Genomic DNA, 27,320 nt, shown 5'->3' on the forward strand with positions numbered 1-27,320 from the left:
GTTTGTCTCCCGGACTCAACATCACCGAATGCTACAGCAGCCGTGCATTTTGTTGTCATGGCTATTTCTTGCTAACAGTTTGAGGAAATAAGTTCACACTATGTAGTTCAGCCATCAAAAAAAAAAAAAAAAATTAACAACCTGGAACTGAAGACACTAGTATGCCCCACATTGCAGAAATTACATTTAAAATGTGTTTATTTTAATAAGCAGTAAGTTACAGAGAACAGTATTATGTAGTTAGAAAAATTAAGAAAAATGGGAAACACAAAGATTTAAAGTTAGTCTTTTTTTTAATATGAAATTTATTTTAAAAAAAAAGAAATTTATTGTCAAATTGGTTTCCATACAACACCCAGTGCTCATCCCAAAGTTAGTCTTAATAGAGATGTATAGAGAAAGAGAGAGAAAGAATATTAATAAGAACTTAAAGGCAAAATTTTAATTGTTAGAGTTCGACGTGGATATCTCTAATTATTGAATTTTGTCAACTTCTCTTTGAAAATGCCTATCTTTTTGTGTTTAAAAAATAATTGCTTTATATTCTCAATACAAAAAAGACCAGATCCTTCGTGTTATGAAAACTTGGTTGACTTTGGTTTTCATTTCCCATTTAGTTTTTGACATTGCTTCCCAAATTCAAATGCTATACCTGCTTCTGAGTCTGTGTATGGGTTGGACAATAGTGAGGATGAAGAAGTCTCAAAGCAGACCTCTCCAGTGGGATTCTACTCCTGCATCCACTGGCATTGCTGTATTCATTGTCATAACGCAGGTGAGGATTAATCCTCAGTGTTTGTCCTTTGCAATATGCAGAAATGCAAACGTGAATATGTCTCATTTCAAAGGTAAAACTTGGGACCCATGAGCAATTTGTCACTTTAAAGTCTTTTCATCTTCTGAGTGCTAGTATAGATTGCAGAATGTAATTGTAATTTATCTGAATTTGAGATTTCTCTCAGCTTATTCAAGTGCAGAATGCTTACTATTAGGTTAGATTCTCATTTCCTACTTAATAGCTTTCTTTTATATTTTCTAATACACATAGTAAGTATTCAACATTTTAAATGAGTGAATCAATGAATCTGAGATTCATCCATAGGCATGGATCTTTAGGTCCAGTTCTGCTACTTTATACATGAAACAATTCAAGTGAATATCTGAGATTAATGAAAAAGCAATTTACAGAATGAGCAAGAATGGGATCTAGTTTTTGAGAACAAATGCAAAAACAAATATAGTCCTCTTAGCCCTTTTTTTGTTTGTTTTCTCTTATTCTCAGATCTCAATATGCTTATATGCAATGGAGTTTATAAAAATTACAAAGAAAGGTATAAACAAAAATTTATACTGAGTTCGTGACCACCATTAGCTATAGATGAAAATGAAATTTACGCCTGGGCTCTGCAGAGGACATTATAGTCTAAGTTTTAATGCATTAAATAAATTGAAAATTTCATTAATGAAGGATAAGACCTGTGCTTTATTCATCTTTATACTCATAGTATTTATTTAGTATAGGTGTCGAGTGAAATACGTGTATTGAATTTCATGATTGATTTAGAAAGAGACCAGATGACAGGTGGTAATATTTATAAAGGAAATAATGCCTTTCTCAGGCATTAGATGGAAAGGCTAATGACAACTGAATTAGAAATGATAAGTATAAAGGCAAGATTCTACCAAGTTAATGTTTTTGATCTAGGGCTTATGGAGACTAGTGTTCATATCAGGCTAAATTCTCATTTCTCAATAAATAGCTTTTTTAAAAACTGAATTTTCATGATTTCCTTATAATGTTAATCCATTATCATAGACAAATAGGAATTGAGAACTGAGATTATGACACTTCTCTAGAGTTTATGTCAGCGTTTATGACAAATACATGACACATGACCCTGGTCCTCAACCAGCCAGACAAGGAAGGTGAATGAGAATACATAAGTACAAATACACATGTATATTCCACAAGTCACATACTAGTATACATATCTGAAACTGTGGGGTTTGAGGATGTAAAAATGCGAATCATGGGAAATAATAGTTCTTTTTTGTTGGTTTTCTTTGGGGTTAATTAACAAATAAAAATTGTACGTTTTTAAGACATACAACTTGATGTTTTGATATATGTATGCATTTTGAAATGATCACCAAAATCAGGCTAGTTAACATATCCATCACCTCACATAGATACCAGGAGATAGTAGTTTACAATAGGACTTCTTTTTGTACAAGTTAAGTTTAGAAATGCAGGTTAGGGAATCATATGGGTATAGTAATTTGGTGGAGTGAAGAAATAACACTTCAGTCATGGAGAGCACATCTTCACCCTAAGAAGGAAATGTAGGTGTGGGGGATGACAGAGAAATTCAGCTGTCAAGCGTGGAAGCAGGAAGATTTCAGAATGAGAAGAGGAAGGGGTTTCTGACAAACCCCATAAAGTCTAAGAATTGGATTTAATAACTGAATTTTGATCTAAATTCTTTGGAAGCCACTGAAGACCACTCTAAGGGCCGAGCTGGCAAATCAAAGAAACACGGGGGACCCCTGACATGTGTGATGGCAAAAATATTATAATAGCTTGTGATCAGTGTTTAGAAAAGATGGAGGGAAAGTGATTTCTACAAAAGAGCAAAACACAGAACAGCTAATGAGGAACTTGGTGAGCTTTTTTTTTTTACTGTAACAGTAACCATACGGGAGGAAAAAAGTCAACAAACAAATGGATAAGTAACGATGCTGGTCATCTGAGAATAGCCTGGCTACTTCTAGTGAATATAAAAAATGTACCCTCCTTTACCCTGAGAGGTTACATCTGAAATCAACAGCTCCGACTCATTCACTTCTGGATTACAGAAGATACTGACATGTTTTAAAGTCACCCTGATACAATGGTGCTTGAATACAGGGCAGTTTGATTCTTCATATAGTGTGGAAGGAAGAAAGATTTAGAAGAAAGTTCAGATTTCTACTCTTAACCTTTTCAACTTATTTTCATCCTTAAAGATATCTTGTATCGGGGTAACATTCACATTTTTTATTTTCTGTATGTTGGTCTCATTCAATAAAAATCCCTTTTCTCTGCTGTAGGGTAGGGTATCAGGGGGGTAAAGTCTGTGCTGGGTGTCTGTGTTTTATTAACAACCTTTATGGTGTGATAAGTCTTAGAACCTCTTAGGAATATTTATATATGCTTTAAGGAGGTGTTTAAAAAGCAAGTACTCTACTTATAAGTAGACATGATTTTTTTTCTCTCTCTAAATGTAATATTGTATTTTGCAGAGTATTTTGCTACTTTGGGAACAGTTTGAAGATACCAGTCCTCACAGCTACCATTCACATCACAACTTAGCAGGGATCTTGCTAATCATTTTAAGAATTTGCCTAGCATTGTCATTAGGCTGTGGACTCTACCAGATCATCACAGTGGAGAGAAGCACGCTGAAAAGGGAGTTTTACATCACATTTGCCAAGGTATGGGTTTGGGTAGAAAATGGCTTCTTGTGATTATCAGCTTTGTTCTACTTTTTGGGGGAAGTTAAGCAACCCCATGTTAATATTGGTTAAGCTTGTATTCTGTGCCAAAGCACTGAGATACGCCCTTTATGTGCCCCACCTCATCTAATCTTCACAACCTGTGAGATGTAGGTATTATTCCATTTTACAGAACCCTTGCGATAGTAGTTTCCATGTAATCTTAGGTCAGTTTGCCTATGTCATAATTTCTTTGTCAATAGGAATTCTACACTCTTTTTCCGTATCAGAGTTTTTAAAAAATTACATTAGAATACAGCTTACATTTCTCAAAAAACAGTTATTAACTATGAACTGTTCACATGCAGAGTTATGCAGTCTTTTCTAACAAGCCGTAAGGAGCTCTCAGCAAAAGCAGATGAAGCAGGAGCCTGGGGACATAGTATGTTTCAGCCATTTCACTGCCTCCCAAGGAGGTCATGTTTACTTTATTACTTCTTCTGTGTCCCTTACCCTCGTGGGATCTAAAAGCAAATTTGATTTTTTTTTCTCTACCCGTTTAACAAAGGAAAAGATGAGAGAAGTTGGGGCAGCAACGCTGTAGGAGTCTACCTCCTAGAGAGTTCTGTTTTTCGGTCAGATTGACAGAATCCGTACACCTTCCTCTTGGCAACCCAGAACGGTATTCGGATAAGCCGTTTAGTCTGCCCGCCCGAGTCCACAGGGCTCAGCGTCCATTCCGAGGTGGCTGTGGAAGTAGGGCCAAATTCCTCATTCCCAGTGTTCAGCATCTTAAAGCTGCTGTTGCAGCCGCAGGAACCCACGTCAGCTTCCTGAGTGCCAAACGGGCAAAAAAACACGTCACTTTGCTTTTGAATTTGTCACAGGGATGGATGGGTTTGCGTATTTGAAAAGTTAATATATGTTTAAGGGGGTTTAAAAGTAAATTTCCTCTTTCATTCTATATTGAAGATAGTAACAAACTTTTTCTTAAAAATTTTTTATATGTTTTAATTTAACTTTTTGAATGGGTTCAAACATCTGAAAGTGTTTAAAGAGCAGTTTTGTTTTTTTTTACCTCTCGTCTGTCTATCCAGTTATTATCTCCTCCTATAATCACTGCTATCAATTCCTGACTTACCCTCCTAGAGAACTTTAAACATGTATGTATTCCTGTGTATTTCCCTCCGTATTTACACAAACAGTAGTATACTAAACACCTTTTTTTACATCTTGTTTTTTCCCTTCTCTTCAGTATACCAGGCGTCTCAACAGCTCCTATTATTAACTTATTATTTCACTTAACATTTAATTTTGGAAGATAGAATACATTGCCGTGGTTCTAGGGAAGATAGAAAAAGATGCTTGAAAAGTATAATGTTAAAAAGTTTCCCATCCTTCCTTGCCCAGTTCTGCTGTCCTGCGTACTAGCTCACAAATGGGCAAGCACTGTCAGTGCTTTGGCATTCTTACAGAATCTCTTCCTGTATCTACATGCGAATACGAATGCATGGTCTTACTTTTTTCCTTTTACAGAAATAGTACACGTTTGTACTTTGCTTTTCTCAATGTTTGATGTTGCTTATATTCATGAATTTTCATGATTAAATATATAACATAGTGTACAGTATTAAGTATATTAAAATGTGTACATATAAGAGATGTACAAATACAAAATTTTAAATACCCACGTGATTAGAAACAAAATGTTATCCTAGCAGCATCAAATTTATTTTTTATATTTAGAGTAGCAAGCTCTACTCTGAAGATCAATTGAGGTCAATCAGGACCTCCTAAATATGCTAGTAATGTTACTCTGAAAATACAGATACAGCTGCATGCATTTGACTTACTTCTCATTTGTTTCAGGGCTGTATCTTGTGGTTTTTATGCCATCCAGGTCTCGCATGTATTTCTGTCGTTTTTAGTGACTACCAAAGAGATAAGGTAAGTAAAACACATGATCACAGTGGTTTTTTATAGTGTTTATTGGGAAATTATTAAAGGTGAAAAGGCCTATTTTTTTCCATTTAGAGGTTTTTTTGAGCTTTTTATGTATTTTATTTTTAATTTTTTTAAGCTCTATTTTATTTTTGAGAGAGACAAAGTGCAAGCAGGGGAGAGGCAGAGAGGGAGGGAGACACAGAATCCAAAGCAGGTTCCAGGCTCTGAGCTGGATGGGACTCTCAGCACAGAGTCCCGTGTGGGGCTCAAACCCATGAACCACAAGCTCATGACCGGAGCCGAAGTTGGACGCTTAACCCACTGAGCCACCCAGGCGCCACATTGAGCTCTTTAAAATCAAGCTTTGAAACAAAATATTGAACTGGCGAGTATATAAATTAGAACTTTAAGTGTAAAATAAAAATGTTTAATTTAGTTAATAAAAAATGATAAAAATAGCTTTTGTTAATTTTAATCTATTTCATAATACTATTTTATAAATGAGGCGATTCATAATCCGTCGTTGTTAGGAAAAATTGATTAAGATGTTTTACAGCATAGTGGAAAAATCAAAATAGATTTAAAAAATCAGTCTAGTTGCTTTAACAGACTGCATACTGCAATGCCACGCTCAAGTGTGCGCCACCATTTTCATTGTGCTGAAACCCACCTTCTTAGGTAAACGACTCCATCATTTCAAAGTGTTCTGCCGGGTACCTTTTACAAGCAATGCAGTCTGTGCTTGAACACACGGATGTTTCTTAAACCTGAGGTGTTTACAAGGGGTAAATAGATAGGAAGGTAGTCTACAAAAATAAAGAAGCAACTTGAGAATTTCTGAAAGAGCTTTTAGAGTACTCTTCAAGATTCAGGTCCCTACCTGAATCATGCTTTATTCTCATTACTAGATTATCCAGGAAGCTGATTTTTCGGATCTCTTCCTGTGGTGTGTGCACCCTGAGGAGAGAATGGGTTAGCAAATTGAGTGTGTTTATAAACTGTTAAATAAGTTTTGCCTTGAACAGTTACAGTTCTGAACATTGGTCATATTTTCCTACTGAAAATTTATTTGATAAAATGTACCCATGTTAAAGATGGAGGAGTAGTTTATGTGTGTATATATATATGGATGTATGTAAGTATAAAGTACATGGGTTCATGATAACTTGAATATAATTTGTCTGTTGCTGCATGCAATAAATACATTCCCTTTCTTTTCTTTTCAGGTTATTACAATAGGTGTTATCCTTTGCCAGTCCGTTTCCATGGTTATTCTCTACAGACTCTTTCTGTCCCACAGTCTATACTGGGAAGTCTCTTCACTTTCTTCAGTAACACTACCACTGACCATATCATCTGGGCACAAAAGTCGGCCTCACTTCTGATACTTGATTTTCTTTAAAGGAAAAGTGAATTGATTTGAGAGTGCAATAAGGATCCAAATGCAGTGACTTTTCTTTCATACTTGTGGTATGGAAAATTGAACAAAGAAGGCCGAGCATGTTATTTATACAACTGCATTGAAGCAGTATCAAACTGAAAAAAGGTAATAAATGTTTTGAAATATGCTTAATAAACTTTGAAGAAAGAGTGTTGTTATAAGGTGATTTATGCAATTTCTCTGTGGAAATTAAGATGAAAAAGAATTATATGATATTTTGGTAAGAGATTCACCACTTACAATGCCTCGTCTCATATCAATAGTTAACTCAGGTTTGATAGTCTTGTGAAAAGTAATCAGTTAAATGATTACTTGCTTATACATATCTAACTCCAGTTACAAAGTCAGTGTAATACACTGATTTAAAACTGCTTCTTTTTATGCTTTGAGGAAAATGCATTTCGTATTGGAGTTTAAAGGAATTGAAAATGAAATTACTTCAGAATGTGAATATAAAGTATATTTATAGCTAAATGAATAAGCTTTTGTTTATTTGTGTGTGGGGTTCTTCTCCATTTTCTTCTATCACTTCTGGCTCTAGTTCAGGTTCTAGCTTGATTAGCAAAGGGTTTCTGACAGATAATTTATGAAAAATAACACTTAGATACATTACATAGGTTATTTGTTACAAAGAGTTCTCAAATGTAAGCACTTAGGTGAAGAGACAAACAGGGTTCTATGTTTAAAAAGAAAGAAGGAAAAAGTACTATGTGATAGGTACTAAAATTTTAATCCTGATATAATTCATTTCTCTTACATTGAATCCCCAATCATAATTAAGCCGTATACACAGATTAAATTAACAGAAGCATTTCACATAAATGTTGGTTTCAGTCATCAACTACCCATGAATTCCTGCCCAAGGATACTTAATCAGGATTAAATTTTCTATGAATAATTGAAAAACAAAATACTCACTGGATTTGTTATAATCCGTGTTGGCACTGGATTCTAAGTAGTTGCCATCTTGAATCCTTTGTAATAAAGCCATATTTTTTTGTGTATGTGATGCCCCAGTATTGAGTATGCTAGCTGCAAAACACTCTATCAAGTGCCTGTTTAAAGAATTGCTAAATGGTTGTCAATACCTGCTGTATAAAATGAGTATTCCCATTAGTAGTCACTGATTGGAAAGGATTCTGTTTCTGTGTGTCATGTCATTCAGACCTTTTCATTTTCACATCTGGCTTTAAAAAAAATATTCTTTATCAACTGTTAAAGGTATTACATTTTTAAGCAAGAAATGGTGCACTGATCTGGTAATTAAAGTTTTTAATTAAGTAGTTAGCGTAGCGTAACTTTAATATATCTATGGCTTCGTCTTTGTTTTTACCTGACACCTAGTCTCATTGGAAATGAACAGTATTCTGTTTCATTTTAAAGGCAAGATGCATAGGTTCTTGAGCAGCAAACTGGCAGAATGGCAGAGGTCAGCCTGCTCATTAAATCATTTTCCTAACAGTTCTCTGTAAATTATCTAATAAATGAGGGCTGCAGGTTACCACTAGAAAGTCCGAAGTATATTTTAGGTTTATGTGATCTGCTGTGGGGTCACAACCTTTTCTTTTAGCCCGTCTCGCTCATAACCCCGGTTTCTGTCTGTCGCGTTCAACTGAGGTGCAGTTAATTAAGCAGGACAAAAAGGTGAAGTCTTTTCCTAAGTGTTGTGAACTTGCAACAGTGGAAAGGGAGTAACTTTTCTGTTGCTTACGCAAAGATCACAGAAACTGTAATCTGAATATATGAAATATGTTGTTGTGCTTGCATATATGAAACTTTAACAGGTCTTTTTTTACTTTAAGTATCTTTTAATTTATGGTTGAATTGTTGATAATTTATTTTGTTATTCAGGAGCCATTGTTAAATGAAGGAAAACAGTTGTTAATAATTAACATATAACACCTAAGACACTGTTAATAAATCTAGTAATCAGAGCTCAGAATTTATAGTCCGTAAGTCGTGGCACAGCATCGCTCTTCTCTTGCTGGATGTTTGCAGGAGACCTGTCAGCGCCGAGCATGGAAGGATAGACTGCAAACTCTCCTTAAGATCAAAACTGCTCTACTTTTCTTTCTGACAGATCATGCTTTCCTACATCTGTGTTTACATTTTTTTCTTAAAGAAGATGAGTATGTCCAGAGCTTTTTTTTTCCTTTTTTTTTTTCCATTTTTTTCCATTTTATTTCTTCCTTTAGGAGGGTAAAGAAAATATTTACTTCTGTTGACACGTGTAACAATACTAGCTCCTACTTAACTGAATGTCTGCTGTGCGTCAGGCCCCTTATCTTCGTCACTGAGCCCTACCGTGCTGGCAGAGCTCCCCTTCAACTGCGTGTGAGAGAGAATAAATGAGTTCTCTAAAGGCACCTGACTTCTCTTTCATTTTTCTACTTCACCCTCATGATTTAATGAGCACCTATTAGGTGTGTATGTTTTCAGTGAGAATGCGTGGCTATCCATAGTTAATTTTGGCTGTTGATTTTAACATTAAACCTGAAATTGTACTGAGGTCAGAAGTGAGGTTTCGCGTGTAAGTGTGCACTGAGCACACTTCAGTATTTGAACCTTGGCTTTCAGCTAGAGGCAAAAGAGCTTGTTTTAGGAAGGCTGTCTGTGGTCTCAACTTGTAGGCTAAGTCTACTAAAACTAGAAGATTGGCAAGTCCAAGGCCAGCTGTGATGTAGTGAGACTAGAACACATACATCAACATGAGCCCTGGCCCCTTCAGCACGTTTCCCTGAGGAGGCAGTGCCGATCCTCGGGAAATTCTTAGGAAATCCAGAATTATTTGTGTAACATTCTATTTAAATAGCTTCAGTGGTGTCAGATCTTCAAGATTTTTGTTTGTTTTGAGAAGTAATATAACCAATCAATTTGAGACCAGATCTAAAAAGGTAATACCATTTTTGGTACCAACATGAATTCTTGAGTTGAGACTAAAATGACAAAATTGGTTTTCCTGTGAAATCTGAAAAGCAGTGTGGAAGCACACTGGCCTGAACTCTTGAATAGTTCTTGAAGGAATATTGCTGCTTCCACACTCCGGCAGCCTTTTCTGCACGTCTCCCAGGGCATCGTGCACAGCGTCCTCTAGGAGTGTGGCTTACATAGAAAACCAGGAGATCTGGAGGAGTCCTAGAGAGAAGTGGCCCTGCCCGCCAAAGCCCATTCTCTGCACAGTGAAGGGAAATCAGTTGGATGATAGAATTCTTTGTGCTAATCTTAGGCCTTTTTTTAAGTTCGAAATTATTTTAAAACAGAGTTTAAAATGATAAATCAGACCAAACTACTACTGGCTTGTCAAAAACTCTCCATTTGCTTTCCTTTGCACTTAGAAAAAAGTGATCCATGCTCCTTACCGTATTCTACAAGGACCCATGTGACCTGATCCCTGCCTCTCTGACCTCATTTCATACCACTCTCCCTCTCACCATACTCCAACCCCATCATCAAAAAATACCGTGTTTGTATCGCTGCCTCAGGGCCTTTGCAGTAACTATTTCTGCCTGGAATACTCTCTTCCAAATCTTGGCATTGGCTGTGTGGCTGAATCCTCCTTGCCCTCCAGGTTCTCAGCTCAAATATCTTTCAGAGACCTCTGAGCATTGGTAGTGGCTTTATGTGGTGCCAGTATAGCTAAGCTGGAGATATGTTCCTCTTAATTCTCCCTGCATAATTTTAGGATCGTGTGGGTCACAAGAGATGTGTGGTGTGAGATTCAGAAGGCAGAAGTTAAGTAGCCAGATCCAGATTTCTATAATTGAAAGGTCCAAGCAGGGCACGCATTGTTGTGGCTTACCCACATTATTGCGTATCTGCTGGCTTATCTTTTTGGTCTGTGGGCCAACAACCAGGCATGCAGAAACGCCAGCTCCTGCTGGATCACCTCCTTTACTTTCTCTGACTCCTCGGCCAGGTATGTGTTTCATTCTGTGACAGAGGGTGCCAGGTTCTGCAGCACAACCCTGTCATTGAGGTTGGAGGCTTGGAGGCAGCGGGAGACTGGCATGGGTTCCACTGAGTCCCCGTGGGTTCTGCTCTCCTCTCCTGGCAGGTCCCAGTATGTTCTCGCTTCCCCCGCTTCACATCCGTCCCCCCTTCCCTTTTTGTGGCCTCCCTGTCACAAAAGAACAGCCTCCTATAATCCCTATTACAAATCCTTTCTTTTATATATTAAAAATGGTGTGTGAGTGATACCCTAGTGGTTCTTCTCTGATCAGATGCTAACTGAGAGGTCATCCGAACAGATGCTACCCCATCCGGATTGCTCTGTCACATTTCCCCTTTTCTTGTTAAACTTCCCACTTTATCTTTGCCTGTTGCCTCTCATCCCAATTAGAATGTAAATTCTAAGGGAGTTTGGCCATCGTCTGGATTGTTCACTGCTGTATCCCTAGCACCTAGAGCATTCCCTGGTGCACACGAGATGCTCAAAAATGTTCTTGAATTAATGAAAGCAATTTTGAAAAAGTTTCAGACATGCACTTAGCAATATGGCATGAATTAAATCATAGAACCTCCCATAATGACTTTATGCCTTCCTTGCCTGTTCTTCATTTAATTACATGGAACCAAGAATGTGTACAAATCTTGCATAGCCAAGTAGTTGTTCTGAAGTTTAATCTCTAAAACTCATCAGTTATGAGAGGCTTCCTCAAGTTGTCAAAGAGGCAGTTTCTCTCTATTTTATATAGTATTGGAACTATGTGCCTTGTTTCTCAGACCACTACAACTAAACGCACCAATTTAAAAGAAGTTTGAGTCAACTAGAGGAAGAAGGTTGATGGCAGTGAGAAGTAGCTGGGAGAAATCGGAAAAACTAAAAATGGCACTAACTCAAATCACAGGAGCCTGGGGTCATGCAGTGTGGGTGAAAACAGCCCTGTGGCCTGAATAGACCCTTAGGGCTTCGTTGTTCAGTATAACTTCTGACAATGGCTCTTAGTAATCAAAGATTAAATTACATGTAATGTTCAGTATCCTCAGAGAAATGTGCAAATACATTGTGATGTTTTATTCTTGTTAAGTAGGTATTATGTGCATAATTGTGCAAAAATCAGAAGGTTGAAAGGGTAAAAAATTAAGTCAGCCATTTCCCTTCCATTGATCCACACTCTGCTATCAGTTTCTTGTTTATTTTTCTGGATGGCCTCATGTGTATATAAACACGCACATATATATGAAACACAAATGGTACTATAGTATACCGTACACAATGTTTTGCATATTCAGCAGTTTATTCTGTGTCCTTACCTACAGAATTGCCCCATTTTCTTCATTCGTTGCATAGAACCCCATTATATGGGTATATTTTAATTTTTTTAAATCAGTCCTCTGCCACTGGACAGTGTTAGTTTCCACTCTTTTGCTATTACAAATAGCTTCTAAACACTTGGAATAAAATAAAATGGATAAAAAATTTGCCTCTTCCCCTCTTCCCAGCACTACAGCTCCCCTCCCCTTTTCAGGATCTAAATCCTTGGAAGTTCCAGAGTGAATGAAGTGTCTTTGTTATTCATGGTGGAACCTGATAGTTCATGTTAATGATATGACTCAGGATGAAGGCTAGCCACACCCAAAATACCAACCATGTGATTAGAGAGTTGGGGCTTTGGGGCACAGTGATAACAGCCTGACCTCTGGGGTGGGAAGGACTGGAGATTAAATTCAGCCTTGTGGCCAATGATTCAGTTGGCTATGCCTATGTAATAAAGCCCAACAAAAACCCGACACCAAGCTCAGGTGAGCTTTTTTGGTTTTTGTTTTGTGTAATACAGTGGAATTCTCAATTTTTTTATGGCTTCTGTGTTCTTCTTATGTCACAGATAGAAAAGCATTACCTCTTTGAAATTATGTTTCAGTTGTCCATATTTTCTAGTAGATTTACATTTTTATCTATTTAAAGTTTTGATTCACCTAGAATTTATTTTGCTATAAAATATAAGCTAGGGATCCAACTTAATTTTTTTCAGATGGTTGCCCTCTTTTACAACATCATATATTGTGTAATCTACCTTCTCTTTACTGATTTGTTGCTAGTCTATTTCTGGGCTTAAGGCTATTTCAGTGAACTGTTTGATCTGTGATCTAAAACTGCACTATTTTAATTATTGTAGCTTTAAAATATGCCATATTGTCTGGTGGGGAGAATTTACCTGTTAGTGCTCTTCTTTGTTATAATTTTTATGATTATACCTACCACTTCTTTCATAATGAACTTTAGAATCAATTTTTCTGATTTTTAAAAGAAAAATCTTGTTTACTATTTCTAGTGGGATGAACTAAATTCCTATAGCAAATTAGGGAGAAACGACTTTATTAACATGTTGGATATTAATCCCACAGATGGTTGCTCATCTTTTTGGCTCCTTAGCCAAGCATTTCATTAACTGTATGAACCTGTGATTGCTCTCATAGTGATCCAAGAAAGTGGTATGAAATACTTTTCTATTTGTTTAATGTGAACATGTGTTTGCCAATCACTTTTAAAGGACTTCTTTATATAGATCTTGTACATTTCATTATACCCCTTGGATATTTGAGTGTTTTCTTTCATTCTGTCTTGCAAATGGCTGTTGTTTTACACATGAAGTGTGTTAATTTCTGTATTTTAATTTTGCTCCCAATTCTAACTGAATTATAATAATTGTAATTATTTTCTAGTTGGTTCTCTTGTATTTTCTAGGCAAACAGTTGTGTCATTTGCATATAATGATCATATTTTTTCTCTTCTTTCCCTTTTTTACCTCTCATTTTTACCCCCTTATTGCTAGTATCTTCAAAACAGGGTTAATTGGTTTTGGTAACATGGCAGTAAGATTTCTACATCCCCATGACATAATTCCAAGCAGACTTTGGAAAGTTAAGTACATATTATTGTGATCCCTAGAGCAATAACTAAAATACACACACCACCACCACCACCACCACCACCACCACCACCACCCCTACACCCAAATATTTTGGCAAAATTAAAATATGAAAGTTTAAATGGAATGCTAAAATAGTGTTCAAATAACCCAAAAGAAGAGAGGAAAAGGGAAATGGGAATTAAAAACAGAAAAATAAGCAGAAAACAAATAACAAACTGAGAGACCCAAATCCAGACTTATCAATAATCACACTAAATGTAAATGTTCTACATATACCAATTGAGAGATTGTCAGAATATTTTTTTTTGTATCCCAACTATGCTGTATACAAAAATTCACTTAAATATAGTGATATAGGTAAGTTAAAATGACAGGAAAGATATACCCATGCAAACAGTATGACTATATTAATGTCAAGATACACTTCAGAGTAATGAAAATTACCAGGGATAAACAAAGGATAAAAAGATAAGAGTTGATTCATCAAGAACACCTCAGTCTTAAATATATACACCAAACAGATCTTCAAACTACATACAGCAAAAACTAACAGAACTGAAAAGAGAAATAGACAAACCTTTAATTGTAGTTGGAGACTTCAACACTCCTCTTTCAGTCATCATATATAGAACTGAATAGAACAATATAGAACTGAACAACACTGTCAATGGGATCTACATGACATTTGTAGAACACTCAACCCAAGAGCAGCAGAATATAGTCTTTTCAGGTATGCATGCACCATTCATCAAGATAGACTATAACCTGGGTCAAAAATTATAACAAATCTAAAAAAAAAAAAATTGAAGTTATCAAATAGTCTCTCTGAGCCTAATCAGTAACACAAAGATAACTGGAAAATCTACAAATACTTGAAAAACAAACAAATTAACCATGGCTTAGTAAAAATAATTTGAACTGACAAAATGAAAATACAGCATATCAAAATGCATGAGAGGAAGCTAAAATACTTCTTAGGAATAAATTTATAGCATTCAATACCTATTATACAGAGGGGTGCCTGGTTGACTTAGTTGGTAGAGCATGCAACTCTTGATCTCAGGCTTGTAAGTTTGAGCCCCACGTTGAGTACACAGATTACTTGAAAATAAAATCTTTAAGAAACAAAAAACAATGCTTATAAAGAAGGGAAGTCTTGAATCAATAATACAAAACTTTTAACTTAAGAAAACAAAAAATAAATAAAAAATAACCTCAAAGCAGCAGGAGAAAGAAAATAATAAAGAGTAGCTTTCAATTAAACTTGATCACAGAAAACCATGGAGAAAATTAATGAAACCAAAACTGGTTCTTGGAAAAGATCAGTAAAATTAATAAGCCTCTAGTAAAATTGACAAAGGAAGAAAAGGGGTAATATGAATTAGCAGTCATGAAAGAAGAGGTATTAGACTTAGCAAATATTAATAGGACAACAGGAAATACTGCAAAAATCTACATAAATAGGACAATTTAGGTTAAATAATCAACTCTCTGGAAAGTGTATGTCAAGAACTACGAAGAGTGTGAGATTTTATTAAGAAGCTAACTATTAACCTGTTACTCTTTCATAAAGGCTGCAGAGCACATGAGACTCCTAGGTCAGAGATGAAGGACTTTGTTACTCATAGCTTGGCAAATATCACGAGCTTCCTGTTGGTTTGCATGGGTTACACATAATTCCTACATCCATGGAGGCAATAGATATAGTCCATCGTGGCAATAGATGTAGTCCATGGCAGTGGGATTCATGTAGCCCCCAAGAAACACCGAAGTTGAGAAATTTATCTCTTTTATAACTGGTGCTGGGTTGAGAGGAAAATGTTACTTCATTCTGCTCACAGTCCTGAGAAAGGGCCGAAATGAAGAGTCGTTAGAGCTTTGCATTATTGGCATAACCAGCAAGGTATGCAGGGATGCATAGGGCCTATAGCATACTGCCACAAACACCAAACTACCAAAACCCACTCAAGATGAACTAAATATCCCAAATAGTCCTGTAACAACTAAGGAATTCTTGTTTCAAAGCCTTCAGAAATGAAAATCTCCAGGCCCAGATGGTTTCACTGGTGAATTCTGTGAAACATTTAAAGAAGAAATAGCACCAATTCTACATAATCTCTTCCAGAAAAATAGAAGGGAGAGAAAATGTAAAGCCAATTCAGTGGAAAAGTGAATGTCTTTTCCACAAACAGCGTTGGAACTGTTGGACATCCATTTGCAAAATAAATGAACCTCAACTGAAACCTCACATCTTACACAAAAATTAACTCAAAATAAATCAGATTTAAATGTAAAGCATAAAACCATAAAACTTTCAGGACACTTAGGATGAAAGCTTAGTCAAAGAGTTCTTAGACACCAAAAGCACAAACCCCACGGCATGCCTGGGTGGCTCAGTCAGTTAAGTGTCCGACTTTGGGTCAGGTCATGATCTCATGGTTCGTAAGTTCAAACCTTGCATTTCCCTTTCTGCTGTCAGCACAGAGCCTGCTTTGGATCCTCTCTTCTGTCTCTGCCTCTCCCCTGCTCATGCTGTCTGTGTCTCCCAAAAATAAGTAAACATTTAAAAAAACACATAAACATAAACCCAAGGAGAAAATATTGATAAATTTGACTTCATTAGAATTTAAAACTTTTGCTCACAAAAGATAATGTTAAGAAGATGAATAGACAAGCTACAGTCTAGGAGAAAATATTTGGGAAATACATGCCCAATAAAGAAGTCCACATAAAGAATATATAGAGAACTCTTAAAACCCTTTAGTGAGCAGATAACCCAGTTAAAAAAAAAAAAAAAAAGATGGACCAAAGTCTTCACCAGGCACTTTACCAAAGAGAATATACAGATGACAGATTGGCACATGAAAAGGTGTTCAACAGAAGTAAAATCCATTAGGGAACTGTAAATTAGAATCGTAGCGAGATACCCACTATACACCTATTAGAATGGCTGAAATAAAAATACTGAAAATGCCAAGTCTTGCCAAGGATGTGTAGCAACTAGAACTCTCCTACATTGCTGGTGGGAATGCAAAATGGTATAGCCATTCTGGAAGACAGTCCTGTAGTTGCCTATAAGTTAAATAAATTACCATATGACCCAGAAACCCCACTTCTGTGTATTAACCCTAGAGAAGTAAACAAGTATATTCACACAAATGTCTGTATGCTAATGTTTATAGCACCTCTATACACAATCATGAAAAACTGGAAATCCAAATGTCCTAAATTGACAGAATATAATATATCCATACAAAAAATACTGTCAGTATAGAAACAAACTATTGGTTCACACAACTTCAATGAGTCTCAAAGACATGATGAATTTAAAAAGCCAGTCTTGGGGCACCTGGGTGGCTCAGTTGGTTGAGTCTGACTCTCGGTTTCAGCTCAGGTCCATAATCTCATTGTAAGTTTCAGCCCGGCACAGGGCTCCACACTGACAGTGCAGAGCCTGCTTGGGATTCTCTCTCTCCCTCTCTCTTTGCCTCTCCCCAGTTTGTTCTCTCTCTCTCTCTCTCTCTCTCTCTCTCTCTCTCTCTCTCTGTCTCAAAATAAATAAACTAAAAAAAAAAAAAAAGCCAATCTTAAAAGGTCATTTATTGTATGATTCCATTTAAGTGAAATTTTCAAATTGAGAAAACTGTAGTGATAGAAAAAATAATCAGTCATTGTCCAGAGTTACCAGTGGGAGGAAGGTTTGACTACAAAGGGGTAACACCAAGGAGGTTTTGAGGGTAATGGAACTTTTCTGTATACTGAGTGTGGTTGTGGCTTCATTGAATCTATACACATATTAAAATTCAAAGAACTGTACACCAAAAAAAGACAATTTTCTGTGTCATAATTTAAAGAATAAAAAATTTTTAAAAACGGATGTTGCATGTTATCTAATCCTTTCCTCATCTAGGAATATGATAATACATGGGTGCCTGGGTCGGTTGGGCATCCAACTCTTGATCTCAGCTTGGGTCTTGATTTCAGGGTTGTGAGTTCAGGCCCTGAGTTGGGCTCCATGCTGGGTGTGGAGCTTACTTCTGAAAAAAAAAAAAAAAATGATAATATCATTTTTCTTTTTTTCTATTAACGTAGTGAATAGTATTAACAAATGTCCTTATGTAGAATCATCATTCAATATATTTTTGGAAGTTTTACCACCCCAGTCTGATAAGATTTTTTAAAATCTGAGGTATCTCATAGGATAGAAACTTCAGGCAGTTTGGAAATGAAAATATTCAGATTCATTTCTTGAGGTTGTCTTGGAAAGACAAGACTCGTGTTTGTTCTGAAAAGTGCATTTAAAGTCAGTTCTATTATTATTGTGAATGTTTGCCTTAAGTGTCACTTATATTTCAGGTTTATTGCCACTAGATGCTTTGGAGTATAGCTGGTTAGGTATAAATAAGGTGCTGAATTCTTTTATATCTAGGAGGTATTATGATCTACTGGAAAGAGCAGGGACGTTTTGGCGCGATGGACTGATTTCACATCCAGACTCTGCCATTTTTCAATGATTTTCTCATTTGTTACCTGGTTTTGGAACTAACAGTGATTCCTTTAGCACGGAGAAGGGGTCCTCCGACTAGAATGAGAAGTGGCCAGATGTGAGAGATGGGTTTTAATATTACTAACTCGGGATTGTTGTAAAGATTATGTGTGGCGCTCATGCTTACTCAGTACAGTGCTCTTTATTTACAGTCCTGAAAGTTGTGTGCAAAACTTTCAGTGAACCTGAGATTCTTCCTAATCTGTTCATTCATGGAGATAATATTTAAATGTCCAGGAGATGAAAGTGTTTGCTTTAAATAATCGTACATATGTGGTTAGAACAGAAAGTAGGCGTGATTGGAATACGTTCAAGATTCTATCTAATTTACACACGACTACATTCCAACTTACACCCACACAAAATAAACTTTTAAATCTTTTGCCTAGCCTGTGAGCCTTACAGATCTTTCAGAAGATAAATGTTAAAGACTCACCTAGAAGTTAAGAGTGTTTGTAAAAGGTTTACTTGGGGGGGGGGGGTGAGTTTTTGAAATGAAAAGTGGCTTTTTTCCTCAGATACACCAATTGCTATGACTGGAGTTCCTCATCAAATTAGTAAACTGGAAGATTCTTTCTTTCCCCTTGTAAGGACAATAGGTTTTGTAGAAATAAGTGATACTCGATACTTGTTCAAGTTTAGTATTTCCAAACTAACAATACTTTTAAACCCCTGTAAAGTCTACCTTTGTTCCTCAGAGTGTGTAAAATGGTTCGTACACTTAACCTGAGAACTCAAGAGAGGAAGCGCTTCTGTCATAGGTCAGGTTTTCAACCCAGTAGCAAAAAATCGTAAATTATGGCTCCTATCTGGATTTCAAAGTCCTAGATCTCTCACCTCTTTAAATAGTGAAATTCCCTTACAGAGAACAACATTTCGCCGCCTGCTCTTCAGCCTCCGGGTCTCCGGGTCTCACCTGTGGCCACTCCTCACTCTCTCCAGTAGGACCCCCTTGCTGTGCTGAAAGAACCACTGTTTGCTCTGAACCAGATGTTTCCCCCCAGGGCTCTGCTTTAAATCGGTAAGGCAATATTTCCTGCCCTTTGTCTTCTTCTTCGTTTTCATACTTCTGCTCTTTATCATAATGTTGTTTTGGTGTTTCTGGTTCTTGAGGATACACCACTGTCAGCTCAAGCTTCTGCTGTGAGTTTCAACAGCTGTGACATGTCTAAACCGCATGATCTTGAAAGTGTTGGCACTCGCGAAAAATAAAGAGGAGCCAAATTAATAAAACAAAACATTTCAAAGGGTTCCTATGGTTACCTCCCGAAACCAGGAAGTACGTTGGGTTGCGTTGGCTGGTGCAGCCTGCAGTAGCTTCTTCTGTGCTTCTGCATCGTTTGTGTGCGCGCCGTGTAATATGTGCTTGAGGATTGGAGCGGCTGATGATTGCAATCACATCACGAAAGGTGTGCCTTTTTGCCTGTAAAATCCATTCTTAAATGGGTTATTGTGTTTGAAGTGATATATTACAATCTTTAGAGATAAAATATGAATACAGTACAAGGGGTGTGGGAACCAAGGTGCAAAATGGTATGTTTTATGTAGAGGAGTAATGAGAAAATAATGAGTATGCATTCTAATAAGGGTAAAGTCACTACAGAAGATTGAAAAGACTTCCTTTTATTGCAAGTTGAGCCTGTGCAGAGTTGGACTCAGGCAGTAATAAAGTGGTGCTATGTTCCTTTGCATCTGATTTTATGAGACCTTTATGTGTCAGTGTGACTTTCCTCTTTATGTATTCATATTTTAGTTTTAATATATTTGCTTAGAGTTTGATTTTTTTTTTTAATGAGGTAAAGCTTCAGGGTATAAATGTAAATGCTACTATATAGCCCCTGAGTTATGAGCGGCAGGGGAAGAGTCAGGAAGAGAGGAATATATTCTGAAGTGATCAGCTTGCCATTTAAAAAGGAAATACTTTTTATCTCCATATATATATATAGTGACTTTTTTTCGTGAGTGATTTACCTATACCTAACCTTTTCTATTCTTTATCTTTTCCTTTAGACTTTCTAATAGCTCTACCTGTATTTTTCCTACTTTGCTATTTGCTTGCCTTGGTTTTGTTTGTGGTTTTGTGGGGTTTTTTTTTTTTTGGCATTCAGAAATTTAAAGATTCTTATGTAGCTAAATATGTGAATATTTTCCTTTGATATTTCTCCCTTTAGTACCCTAAGATTACATATACAGTTATATTTTTATTCACTAATTCCACAGGTTTTTTACAGTCAACTTTTTAATCTATTTGAAATTTATCTTGATGGAAAACCATAGTTCTCGTCCATGGCTATGCCGTAGAATTACATGAGAAAAAGAAAAAAAAAAACTCACGCTTAGATCCCATTACAAAAAAACTCATTTAGAATCTCTGAGGAGAAAGTCTGGCCATTGCATTGTTTTAGAATTTCTGCATGTGATTTGTGAGGTGCAACCAGAGTCAGGAATCGCTGTGTAAAGAGTCATGTATGCATACAATGTTCCGTTTGCTCAAATTGTTCCAATCCACCGCTCAAAGATGTTTTGGAAGCACACACATGCCAATACCCTGATTCCAAGTTTACACTAATGTATACAGTACTATGTAAAAGACTAAATAATACATTCACATCTCAATGGTAATTATCTAAGAGGTGTGAGACTTAAATTTTCTTATTTATCTTTTTCTGCAATTCCCAAATTCTCTATAAGAAGCATGTATTATCCTTTAATATGAGAAAAAAAATTAGTTGCAAAGGAACCTTAATTTTTTTAAAAAGTTTAATTTTTAGTCATTATTTTTTAAATAGTGCATAGAAAAGTATCCTTATAAATGTGTTAGAATCATTAGAGCAAGTCTATCGTTTGCAAAGGTGTCTTATTAAATGAAGACATACGCACTGGTTTGCTAAGTTTGCCGCTTATATTTTTATAAATAAATAGACATTTATCTATTTTATATACATATACTGATTTGAATTTTAACTGACTTTATTAAATATTTTATTTGCCTTATCTCTGAGAATAAAATACTGTTTGGGGAAAATTGATAAAAAGAATCTATATACTTCAGTTTTTTATTGCTTTGGTCAATGAGAGAATCATAACAGCCAGTATGGTTTTATCTTAGCTTGTGTTAGCCCATGTCCTTACTTTGCATAGGGAATTCATTTTAGTAATAAGATCGTAAATTCATATTGGATTTCTAAAGACATTAAAGACTAAGAACTTTAGACAATGGTCAGTCCATGTTCCTGTTTATAATTGACAAGACTTTTTTTTTTTTTTAATTTTTTTTTTTCAACGTTTTTTATTTATTTTTGGGACAGAGAGAGACAGAGCATGAACGGGGGAGGGGCAGAGAGAGAGGGAGACACAGAATCGGAAACAGGCTCCAGGCTCCGAGCCATCAGCCCAGAGCCCGATGCGGGGCTCGAACTCCCAGACCGCGAGATCGTGACCTGGCTGAAGTCGGACGCTTAACCGACTGCGCCACCCAGGTGCCCCTTGACAAGACTTTTTGAAGATCATTTATTTCATCAGAGCCTTACAATAATTCCTGTATTTGGTTGGCAGGATTTTACTGTATTTAACTGAATTTAAGATTCCATTGCTTTGAAGACTCACCATTAATTTAACTAAGAAAGAAAAAGTGTGGCTAGTCACATTATAGTACAATGTTTTTCAAACACACTATTAACGCATCCAATTTCAAGATCGTAAAACTTGAAAAATATATTCATCTTAGTATCAATGAAATATAGGTGTTATTTTTTTTGTAAAGTTTATTTATTTTGAGAGAGGAAGAAAGAGCAAAACAGGGAAGGGGAAGAAAGAGAGGGAGAGAGAGGATCCCAAGCAGGCTCATGCTGCAATGTGGAGCCTGACACGGGGCTCGATCCCACAAACTGGGAGATCATGACCTGAGCCGAAATCATGAGTCAGACCCTTAACCCACTGAGCCACCCAGATGCCCAGATGTTATTCTTTTAAATGAGAATACAGAAAGAGGAGGAAATTTCCTTGTCCAATACATGCAGGATTTGAATTTAATATCCAGATTGTTCTACACACTATAGTAAAGTTGTAGATATTATAATTGAGATTAGTGAAGAAAGGCTTTATACGATAATTTAGTCCAATTGATAAAGGTACTATGGTGGGGGATGAACTTTATACGTGACTTATCAGAGGCCATGTCTTCCTACCAATCTGAGTAACATTCGAATTACTTGTTTGGAGACATTTGTTTTTGTCATATTAAATGTAATGTAGCCAGCAAGAGTTCTTCTGCCAAAGCACTGAGATTGGTTAAATGATGTCAGCAACTACTTTGCCATAGGTCTGGCACCTTCCCCAAATGCTCGAGTGGAGGGAGGATATATGAGATATTTTATCCTGAATACTTGATTTGTTAGAACTGAGTACAGTGGCAATTATATTGCTTAGTCACATCTGAAAATCATATATTTGAAAAGGAGTCATAGAGATTCTCTTAAAACAATCCCTTCAGTTTATGGAAAAGGAACCGAGAGCCTCTGGGGGTAGATAATTTGCTGCAGATCACGTCGTCACAGAGCAGCAGAGCCCAGATGGAAGCTAGATTCCTGGATCCTAGTCTCGTGCCCTTTCTGCTATTTCATATTCCTGACATTCAGGGACATGAGGAAGATTAGAGTTATTAAGTAATTTTAAGAGGACTGAATTTATAAACTGTGTGGTTATTTTGGCTCATGTGTTTTTGGATGTTTGCCTCACCTTCTTTGGGAAAAATCTGAAAAGAAACTAGCATTGACGACTTATTCACCACTTAGAGTCCAAGGAGAGACCAAGTCCATGTTATTTAATGTAATCCTCTCAACAACCTTGAGAGGAAATGAGTTCAAATAGATTAAGTAATTTCCCAGTGTTACACAGGTAAGTGACAGAATTGAGAGTGTGTCAGGCCCTAAAGCTTATTAGCTGCTAAAATCTACTCCCTTCTTATGATTAAAAAAACTTCGGGGCGCCTGGCTGGTACAGTCAATGGGGCACGCAACTCTTGATCTCAAGGTTGTGAATTTGAGCCCCACGTTGGGTGTAGAGATTACTTAAAAGTAAAATCTTTTTAAAAATAAAATAAAATAAAATAGAACTAACTTCAAGTGAGGTATCCTGTACTACATAGAAGACGAACATCCTGGGGCACCTGGGTGCTTAGTCGGTTAAGTGTCCTACTTCAGCTCAGGTCATGATCTCACAGTTCATGAGTTCAAGCCCCGCGTCAGGCTCTGTTCTGACAGCTCAGAGCCTGGAGCCTACTTTGGAATCTGTGTCTCCCTCTCTCTGCTCCTTCCCTGCTTGTGCTCTGTCTCTCTCTGTCTCTCAAAAATGAATAAACGTTAAAAAGAAGAAGACAAACATCCCGGGCCTCTCATGTTTGCAAGAGATAGTTCGACAGACTTGCCAAAAATTTCAAAGCCCCTTTAGGAGAGAAATAGGAGGGGACACACTTGGTGAGAGGGATCTTTCACTGATGATTTTGTGCTGTGCTTGTGGGGAAGGGGAGGAAAAGGCATTCAATTTTCCTAGGTCACTATATGTCTGATTTTTATTCATAGCATTGACTATTCTCATCAACCAGATTATCATTCATTTTTATTAAATATTATCCTTTCCTTGAGATACGTTTAAAAAATTAGATTCTTTTCTTACCTTTTGTTATTGTGTTTTTAGGTTTCATATTTACTCATCCCATTATTAACAAGTGTAGCTTTTCAGCATTTTAAAAATCTCTTTACAAATATTTGGCCTTGTATTCCATAAAGATGTCCTGTGTCAGAGCTATAAAATGCTCCCTTTAGCAATAGTATGTTAGCAATGCCATGTGGCTCTCTCATCACAGTTTCTTTCTTTTTTTTTTTTTTTTTTTTTTTTTTTTTTGGTATCTTTTAATTCTAAAAATTCTAAAATTGGGGCACCTGGGTGGCTCAGTTGGTAAGCACCCAACTCTTGATTTCAGCTCGGGTCATGGTCTCACAGTTCATGGGTTCGAGCTCTGCGTCAGGCTCTGTGCACATGGTGTGTGTTCTGCTTGGGATTCTCTCTTTCTTTTCTCTCTAAGGCCTCTCCACTGATATCTCCCTTTATCTCTCTCTCTCTCTCAAAAATAAATAAACTTAAAAATAAAAAAAATTAAAAACTCTAAACTTTGAGTCAATGTTTGTTCTGTTCACACACATCCTTGAATGATTCTGTGTACAAATGTCAATGTGGGATATAAGGCTGCTAATCTATTTAAACAGACTTGGCAAGACCCTCAGGATAAAGAAGGATTGCATTGGTTATTGTTTTGTTGGCCAAAAGAACTATTTTGGAATTGTTCACTTAATAAAATTGACTTTTTAAAAAAAATTATATTTATTAGTGTTAAACAGCATATAACTTTAAAGATATAGAAAGAATAATCTTGAAAAAGAGGAACAAAGTTGGACTCAGAGGACTTGATTTTAAGACCTTCTATAAAGCCACCTTAATCGAGATGATATGGTTTTGATATAAAGATAGATCACTGGATGCCGGATAGAGTCTAGAAATTGGCCCACACTTATGTAGTCAATTGCTTTATAACAAAATACCAAGGCAGTTAAATGAGGAAAGAAAAATCTTTGCAACAAATTCTACTAAAACAACTGCACAAATATGTGAAAAAACAATGAACTAATGAACCTTGACTCCTATCTCATACCACACCCAAAAAGTTAATTTGAGAGGAATAATAGGCCCAAAATAGAAAAGCTAAAACTACAAAACTTCTGCAAGAAAACTTTGTGACTTTTGGGTAGGCAAAAACATTTCTTAAGACACAAAAAGCACCAACTGTCAAAAACAGTTGATAAAATGGGCTCAAAATCAAAACTTACGCTTTCCAAAAGACACCATGAAGAAAACAAATGGCAAGCCACAGACTGAAAATATTCACAGTACATCTGTCCCTAAAAGGACTTTCTCCAGAGTAAATCAAGGAGCCCTACAAATAAGTAAGAAAAAAACACAACCTGATTTCTAAAAGTGGGCACAAGGGGCGCCTGCGTGGCGCAGTCAGTTAAGCGTCCGACTTCAGCCAGGTCACGATCTCGCGGTCCGTGAGTTCGAGCCCCGCGTCGGGCTCTGGGCTGATGGCTCAGAGCCTGGAGCCTGTTTCCGATTCTGTGTCTCCCTCTCTCTCTGCCCCTCCCCCGTTCATGCTCTGTCTCTCTCTGTCCCAAAAATAAATAAACGTTGAAAAAAAATAATAATAAAAAAATAAAAGTGGGCACAAATCTTGAACTGATGTGATAGCAAAAAGCTATATGAATGATGAATAAACACATGGGAAGATGCTCCACAGCATTAGCTCTCAGGGAGATACAAATCCCACCAAACACCACTTCACATCCAGCAGAATGACGGAAATTAGTAAGACTGACAGCTCCCAGGTGGAGAGAACGTGCCACAGCTCCGACTCACATACATTGTTGTGGGGAGTGCAGACTGACCCAACCACTTTGGAAAGTTCATTGGCAGTGTCTTATACAGTTAAACCATTGATCCTGAGATCCAGCAATTCCACTCGTAGGCCTTTATCTTAGAAAAAAGCCCATATGTCATTAAGACATTTGACTTGAATAAGAATGTTCATAGCAGCTTCATTCATAATAGCCAAAAGCTGGGGGGAAAAACATGAATAGGGGAATGAATAAATAAATTGTGGGATATTCATATGATGGAATATTACTCAGCAATGAAAAGCAACAAACTATTGATAGACATAGCAACATAGATGAATCACAAAAATATTATGTTAAGCAAAAGAAGCCATACATGGAGTATCCTCACATTCATATCAAGTTTTAGAATGGGTAAAACTGATCTATGGCCATGGAAACATGGCCAGCGAGAATTGATTAGAAGCGGACATAAGAGAACTTTCTGGTTGCTAGAAATCATCTTATCTTGACTGGGATGTTGTGACATAGATATACACATTTATCATAATTCACCAAGTTGCACACTTAAATGTACACACATTTTACTGTATGTAAATTTCACCTAAAGAGTATTTTTAAAAGATTGCATTGTATTCATAGCTATGAAGGTAGCGAACAAAGTTGTTTCACATAAGATGGGGGCATAAGTCAGTAGACACAAGGTATACAAGCAAAATCATGTTGGATTGCCGTTGAATATGACCAACCAGGGGAGTGGGTTTTCAGTAAGTATCTGTTGAGTAATGACCATTTATCTAAAGTTTGTCAGCAAGAACAATGACCTCCTTCCTACTGGCCATGTGCACGTATGGAGAAAAGGATCCATGTTATTTTTTTAATCAGAAATTCCTTTTTTAATATATTCCATTTCAAAACTAAATACATAGGAAAATTAGATGAGTTTAAGGGAAGAAAAATGTTAAGTATAATCAAGAAAAGAATATTCCAAACACAAAATAAAACTCTATGTCCATACCACCGTTAATACATTTGTATGTATTCTCAAAAGATTTTCCCCTCTATTGTCAAACATAATCTAAATATCACACCACACACATACGAAGCGGGATACTACCATAATAATATTTCATCATGTTTAGGATATACTAATTTTTAGCATCAGTTACAATACTTGAACGTTATTCCATTGTATAAACATGCCACCACTTATTTAGCCAATTTCTGGACATTTGGTTGAAACAATTGGATTTTCTTCAGTTTTCCATTGTTATGAAAATGCTAAATTATTCCTTCAGGATTTGTAAAGGCAAGCAGCCCTTTCCGGAGAATGTGGAATAAAGAAAATGCATCTTCACCAAATGTTCTGCTATACTGGGTCGCACCTGTTTTATTGGCGCCCTGTCTGGCACAGGGCAGGCACTCAGTTTATATGATGACATACAAGAGGGAGAGAATGAGTTTCTATGATAATGGTCTTTCCCATTTGTGGGTGAAGTTCTATGCTTCTTATCCAGATCTGCGTATTTTAATGCCCAAATTAATTGTCTTCCTTTCCAATGCATAGCACAAATTTAACAATATTCCTGCTTTTCAGT

General features: G+C 36.6%; 1 protein-coding gene across 4 annotated transcripts in view; it reads left to right on the forward strand.

Annotated features, from left to right (window-relative positions):
• Positions 1-27,320, forward strand: part of GPR180 (G protein-coupled receptor 180) — a 53,679-nt gene that overhangs the window by 20,580 nt on the left and 5,779 nt on the right. The window contains exons 6-10 of one of the 4 annotated variants that reach the window (XR_007153824.1): positions 618-775; positions 3,283-3,474; positions 5,344-5,421; positions 6,645-6,964; positions 19,143-19,298. Coding sequence is in view for 1 of the 4 variants with exons in the window: in XM_047865724.1 (XP_047721680.1) it covers positions 618-775; positions 3,283-3,474; positions 5,344-5,421; positions 6,645-6,803 (587 nt within the window). In the remaining 3 variants the exon portion in view is untranslated. Of the gene's footprint in view, positions 1-617; positions 776-3,282; positions 3,475-5,343; positions 5,422-6,644; positions 13,522-19,142; positions 21,607-25,801; positions 25,813-27,320 lie in introns of those variants that run through there. The other 3 variants (XR_007153825.1, XR_007153823.1, XM_047865724.1) reach the window with 3 other exon arrangements.

The sequence above is a fragment of the Prionailurus viverrinus genome, chromosome A1 (genome assembly GCF_022837055.1).
Source record: "Prionailurus viverrinus isolate Anna chromosome A1, UM_Priviv_1.0, whole genome shotgun sequence".
Lineage (NCBI taxonomy): Eukaryota > Metazoa > Chordata > Mammalia > Carnivora > Felidae > Prionailurus > Prionailurus viverrinus.